The sequence below is a fragment of the Ursus maritimus genome, unplaced genomic scaffold (assembly GCF_017311325.1).
Source record: "Ursus maritimus isolate PB19 unplaced genomic scaffold, ASM1731132v1 scaffold_19, whole genome shotgun sequence".
NCBI lineage: Eukaryota > Metazoa > Chordata > Mammalia > Carnivora > Ursidae > Ursus > Ursus maritimus.
The window spans coordinates 23,077,418-23,083,513 of NW_024424341.1; the positions used below are offsets into that span (position 1 = coordinate 23,077,418).

Genomic DNA, 6,096 nt, shown 5'->3' on the forward strand with positions numbered 1-6,096 from the left:
ATTCTGGGCTCTGTCCAAATAGGAACAAAGATCATTTGCGATCCAGGCAGGTTCCCTTCTTGGGAATCTGAACCAGAATTCCCTTCAGGATCCCCAGGTGGTGGTCAGTGGGTCAGGATGTGGACTGAGGTGAGCTACTGAGAGGCAACCCAGAGGAAGATCCACTGTCCCACAGCTGGAGCTACCCACTGTCTTCTTCCAGTGCTGAGCCCAGCCATCAGGGTCTTCTTGGGTCATGCTAGTGAGACTCAGGTCTTACTTCAGTAACTGGTGGCTGAACTGCAGGGTCCCAATCCAACCACCAAAATTGGGAGCCTGTGCCACCAGACCCCGCCACAGAGGACACTCATGCCTGGTTCCATGTGTAAAACATTTATTTTCAGGAAATGTTTCTGCCCACATGATGGGGGAACATTGCGGGTTATCTGTGGCTGCCATAGTAACATCTGGTAGGATTAACTGGGTCATCAGAACCACAGAATGAGGACTAAACAGGCAGCAATAACCGTGAGGCCTGGAGCCATGCTGGGGGGAGATTCTGACAATGATTGTTTCGATGACCACTTAGGTGTCCAATGTGCTGAAGTCTCAGTTAGTTTCTGGTCTGGTGCCAGGTACTGTGTCTGATGCAGATGTGAGAGAACGGAGCGGCAAGAGCTGCCCAGCTGCTCATCAGGGAACTCATCCTCCAAGGGGCTTTGCCCCTTGCTCGCTTCCCTTACCTGGAGGTAGCAGTCAGCAGTCAGCAACTCCCACAGCCACTCCAATGCACTTGCTCAGACCCCTGAGCTACTCTTTTGCCCAGCCCAGCGTACCTGTTCCACCTGCCCGAAGACCCGCAGCAGGTTTTCACGAAGGACACCCTGGAGCTCTTCCTCACTCCAGCCACGACTCAGCAACTCCTCTATCAGAACCGGGTACGTGGACACGTCCTCCAGCCCCTGAGGGAACCTGTGTGGCCGCAAGCCAGCCAGCTGTGAAATCTCAGCCCTGTTCCCTGTTCAACTCAGAGCCACAGCCCCATGTGTCCAGGTCTCCTGAACCCCAGGTCTGGTCAGATATGGGAAAGGGAGACTTGGAGAGGGTAAGTGATTCACACCTGCTCTTTACCCTGCAGAAGGAAGCTCTTAGCCACTTTGAATATTCATAAAAACTCATTGAACTGTATTGTTAAGATCTATGCTGGGGTGCCTGGGTGGCTCGGTCAGTTAAACACCCCACTCTTGATCTCAGTTCAGGTCTTGATCTCAGGGTCATGAGTTCAAGCCCCATTTTGGGCTCCACGTTGGGCATGGAGCCTACTTTAAAAAAAAAAAAAAAACTATGCCTTTCACTGAATACAATGTTTTCCTCCATTTATAAAAAAAAAAAAAAGAAAAGCTTTTTAAGAATTGGGTTGACGTCCTACAGGTACAGACCCAGCTGCAGGCAGAGGAAATGGTCAGTTCACACCAGACCTTGCTAAGAGTCTGCTCAGAAGCAGTGGGTCAGGGGCACCCTGGCTGGCTTGGTCGGAAAAGCATGTGACTCTTGATCTCGGGATTGTGAGCTGAAGCCCCACGTTGGGCATAAAGATTACTTAAATAAATAAAATTTAAAAAAACGAAGTAATGGGTCTGCTGGCACTAAGAGTGCGTGTACCTACTGGGCAGATGATGACCTAGAGTGGGGCCAAGGAGTCACAGACAAACAGAAGGAAACGGATGATGGGTGTGGGGAGATTCAAGGCATGCCTAAAGGCTATGAGGACCATGGTGTGGTGGGCATGGAGACGATCAAGGTGGCACAGCTAGCCCCAGACAAGCCATAGAGAAGCACTTACCGCCCGACCCCATCATAATCTCCGCCAATCCCAATGAACTTGGATCCAATGACTGCCCTGATGTAGTCAAAGTGATCTGGGGGATGGAGAGTCAGCAGTGTGGGGCTTACAGAGCAGGGGTGGGGTGGGGACTACACTCTACTGATTCCCCTTCTTGCAGCCTGTAGGCCACGCAGGCCAGTTCCTTCATGGCCTGGCACCCAGTGTGCCAACTTGAGGAGGCTGATCCCACTTGACTCTAGACTGGAATTTAGATTTGGAGTGGACCTCATTTCAGCCATTTCTCATCCAGGATCACCCTGCCTCCAGTCTCCTTGAGAACCATGGGGGCTCCTTTCCATGGGTGTGGAGGATGAGCGAGGAACAAAGAATGCAACTGACAAAGACCACAGAGACTTACGGGGCTGCCCAGTCCCTTGGTCAGAGGTGGGGGCAGAGCTTTGGGAGCCCCTGCAGAGGCATAGATCGTTGGCACCTGGGCTGCATGTCTGACTGCCTCCCTTATACCCATGAGTATCGTTGTTACCAACTCTGCGTTGTCAGTTCCACATGGCACCAAGGTGCTTTATACCATCCATCATTGAATTTTTAGGAGTTGTGCCTATAGCCAAGAATGGGTCAGACCACTGGGGCTGTACTGAGGCCCTCCCCCCAAGGCTTCAGGTCCAAATCAGAGCTATTCAGAGAGCCTAGGCAGGGCTTACCTGCCACAGTGGACACGTTGGCTAGCAGGTTGCATTGCAGCACTCCTACTGACAAAGTCACCATCACGATGCCACCATTCTTCTTCTGCAGGGGTGGACAAATGGACACTCACCTTCACCCCCAGAACAACTACCTGCCGCTAGGCTCCTGTGAGGAAGGTGTTCAGCTCCGGCTTTGCGGTCAGAGGAGACTTCACCTCTAGGTTTGTGTGAATGGAGGAGTCTCAGCTCTGGTTGGGATGGAAATGTCTTGGAGTATTTACCACTTAGAACCCTCACACCTGAGTTCAAGAATTCAGGGGCTGTAGACTATGGGTTTGTGGGGCAGATGTTCAGCCTAGGGTTTGAGGAAGTTGAGGGAACAGGGGCTCAAGTTCAAGAGCTCCTGGTTTAAACCTTTTGCTTTGGGTTTGAGGGCCAGGGCAGTCTCTCACCAGAAGCTGTAAGATATCATCAGGAACGTTCCTGGCATTCTTGCACACACCTCGGGCAGCAGAGTGGGAGAAGATCACAGGTGCCCGTGACACTTCCAAGGCTCGCCGAGCCACAGTGTCTGAGACATGGGACAAATCTACCATCATGCCCAAGCGGTTCATTTCCACTACCACCTTCTGCAGGGACAGGTTGGGGAAAGGGCATCAGGGGTGTACATGCCCGTGCATTTTTCTGTAGGGAACTGGTGGGGCATGCACATTCATGTGGGGCAGGGTATGGAATTAGGGTCCTTACCTCACCGAAGCTGGTCAACCCACTGACATTGTTGTAGAAGGAATGGATGCCTTTAGCTGAGCTCTCTGCCCTGCAGGATGACCAGGAGGCAGTCTGAATGGTGCCATGACTGGGCCACAAGAGCCTACCGAATCCTCTACCTGCAACCCCCTGGAGTGAGCAGGGACCCAAGCTGGGCTGGGAATCCAGTCTTGCTCTGTAAAACCCTGCTCCCCTCCCCACTCCAGGGTCAGTATCAGATCCCAGGGATAAAGCTTGGTCTGAGCCCCAGTGTGATCTGGGGCAGATGGCTGGATCAGTGGGTGCATACCATGTGCACCGTGCTCACCAGGGTGTGTTGCAGGTGTGAGTGAGTGTCAGGTAGCGCACACCCAGCACATAGAAGGTACGCAAGATGGAAAGGCTACTGTCCAGCGAGTGGCCACCCTCCACGCCAATGAGGCAAGCTAACTTCCGGGTGTTGTTCAGAGCTGGGGGCAAGTAGGTCAGATGATCACTTTCAGAGGCTGGGGTATTCAAACAAGGCCCTATCACCCCCCACTAGTCTGCCTACCTTTAACTGAGGTCACAAGCTCCAACTCAGAATAGGAGGCACACATGCGGCGGATGAGGTCAATTTGCTCCAGGGTGAGGCGCAAGGCATCCCGTTCCTGGGTCTGGCATGGGACGTAGGCTGACCAGAACTGGGGGAAGGCCATGGGTTGGCTTGCACAGGGGTTGCTTTGGAGCTCCCTGCGCTTCTCGCCTTCACAGCCCACACAGCAAAAACGGTCACTTGTAATGCACTGCTTATTCTGTGGTACTTGGATGCCCATCAAACTAGTTCACTGTGACCCCTGCAGCCCCCAGCATCCATGTTGTAGCATTTGGGGGCCCTACGGTAACTGAGTTCCCATGTGACTAACCTGTGGTCTCTGGGGCCCCCACACTCCCTCTCAGCCATGCTGTGTGTCCCTGTGGTACCTGGGCACCGACGAGACCAGCCCTAAGCCTGTCCAGGCTAGTCTGGCCATGGCTGAAATTGCGCAGATTGACATCCTGTAGCCGGTTGTGGTAGAACTGCCTCAGGACAACAGGCATGTCGTTGTGGCTGGAGGGAGGGCAAGGCAAGGTCAGGGGCAAATGGGTGGGCTTCTTAAGCCTTGGAATCAAGCAGGACAGGGGCCAACCTTGGGTGGGGGGATGCCCCCCCCCCACACTGTCACACATACTATACTAGAACCCGTTGAGGACTAGGCTGGGGGGTTCCCACTAGGGGTGTAGTAGTGACAGAGGAAGGGAAAAGGCACCCATGGAGGATGGGAGAGTGCGTCCAGGGGTGGTGTAAAGGAGTTTCCTCACTAGTCCTGCACGCTGAGAACTCCTTCCCCAGCTTTGGGGTGGGCTCAGTCTTCACGCGCCCCCACACCACACCTACGCACCCGTCCACCAGAGGGAAGTCCCGCATCAGGGCTCGCACGCGCTCCCGCAGACTTGGGGAGCTGGGGGTGGCCGGCGGGGTCCGGGAGCTGGGGGTTCCCGGTGTAGTCTGGGCACGGGTTATCGGCCGTGGCAGCAGCAGCAGCAACACTAGGAACAGGAGACGCAGCAGAGGTCGCCGGCGGAGCGCGGGGGTAGCCTCCAGGCCCAGGGGCTGCATGCTGCGCAGGGCCGGACAGGCAGGCAGGGACCGGTGTCGAGAGCCTGAAGGGGGGGCGAGGGGCAGAGGGCGAAGAGAGTCTGGAACGTCGACTCCGACCGCGCAGCGGCGGTTAGCAAGGGGAGAACGGACTCGCAGGACCTTGGACCCCGGCTCTCTGTCTTGGCAGTCTCTCCCTCTCCCCCACCGCCTCCCCACCCCACTCCCAGCCCCTAGCCTACAAGACAGCATCCTCTGGGCGGGCACTCTCTGCTCTTGCCTCTCTCCTTACCCCCAGTGTTCCAAGGGACTGACGCAGGTTGCTCTGCTACTGCCTCTAACCTCGATCCCCCGAGAGAGAAGGCTTAGGGTGCTCCCCCCCGAGAGAGAAGGCTTAGGGTGCTCCTCCCCGAGAGTAGCCCTCACCCTGAGGCCTCTCTCAATCACATCACGTCCCCAATTTGCCTGCATCCTGCACCAGCCACCCTGAGGGCTACATGCAAATGTCTCTGGCCACAGTACTCTAGAGCTCTCCGCCGATTCCTGCTGCTGAGCCACAGTGAGGGTGGGGTTGGGAGGAGAGAGTTCCTGGAAATGAGGGGTTAACCTTGTGGGCTTTGCATTCAGGAAGAGGCCCTCTGCCCCTGACCTCTCTCTCCCCTACCTTATTTCCTTGCCTATTTGTCCATTCCCCTGGGGAACTGTCAGGGGTGCCCCTCTCCCGGTCTTCCCCAGTCAGTCTCAGGAAAGAGCTCCCTCCTCAGGAGATGCTACACCTCTGCAGGGTCTGAATGGAGGGATTTGGGGTGTGTGAGCTGAGCAACCTACTGGGAAGGGTGGGGGGGGGGCTTACTGAACAGAGCAGGAACTCAGTAAGCTCTTTGAGTGGAAGGAAATTAAGTCATTTTTAGGGCAGCAGAGCACCCCTCCCCCCATCCCAGCAACATTCCTCCCAGAGCTGCTGGCTGAGCTGTTGGTCAGGATCCCACCTACCTCAGTGTGGAAGCCCTGTCTCCGTTGAAGTCGGACGTGTGGGTCCTAAGGAAGGGCCTGGCATCTGGGTTCTGAGGCTACATCCGCCTTATCTTCTAGCTCCTGTGGCTCTAGCTCTTCCAGAAAACTCCTTCCTCTGAAGGCCCCACCCTCATTCCCAGCCTCAGGCCTTCACCCTAGCTGCCTCCTCCAGGAACCACCTCCCTACACACCCGCCCCCCCCCCCCCCC

General features: G+C 55.6%; 1 protein-coding gene across 6 annotated transcripts in view; it reads right to left on the minus strand.

Annotated features, from left to right (window-relative positions):
- Positions 1 to 356: 356 nt before the first annotated feature.
- LOC103673636 (dipeptidase 2) overlaps positions 357 to 6,096 on the minus strand; it is a 9,390-nt gene continuing 3,650 nt past the window's right edge. For 3 of the 6 annotated variants that reach the window (XM_040633480.1, XM_040633483.1, XM_040633484.1), the window contains 9 exons: positions 4,219 to 4,345; positions 3,809 to 3,938; positions 3,584 to 3,725; positions 3,256 to 3,325; positions 2,961 to 3,137; positions 2,527 to 2,611; positions 1,823 to 1,898; positions 816 to 951; positions 357 to 722 (listed from right to left, as the gene is read on the minus strand). In XM_040633480.1, coding sequence (XP_040489414.1) covers positions 468 to 722; positions 816 to 951; positions 1,823 to 1,898; positions 2,527 to 2,611; positions 2,961 to 3,137; positions 3,256 to 3,325; positions 3,584 to 3,725; positions 3,809 to 3,938; positions 4,219 to 4,345 — 1,198 coding nt within the window. In that variant the 3' untranslated portion in view covers positions 357 to 467. Of the gene's footprint in view, positions 723 to 815; positions 952 to 1,822; positions 1,899 to 2,526; positions 2,612 to 2,960; positions 3,138 to 3,255; positions 3,326 to 3,583; positions 3,726 to 3,808; positions 3,939 to 4,218; positions 4,346 to 4,676; positions 4,939 to 5,866; positions 6,034 to 6,096 lie in introns of those variants that run through there. The other 3 variants (XM_040633482.1, XM_040633485.1, XM_040633481.1) reach the window with 3 other exon arrangements.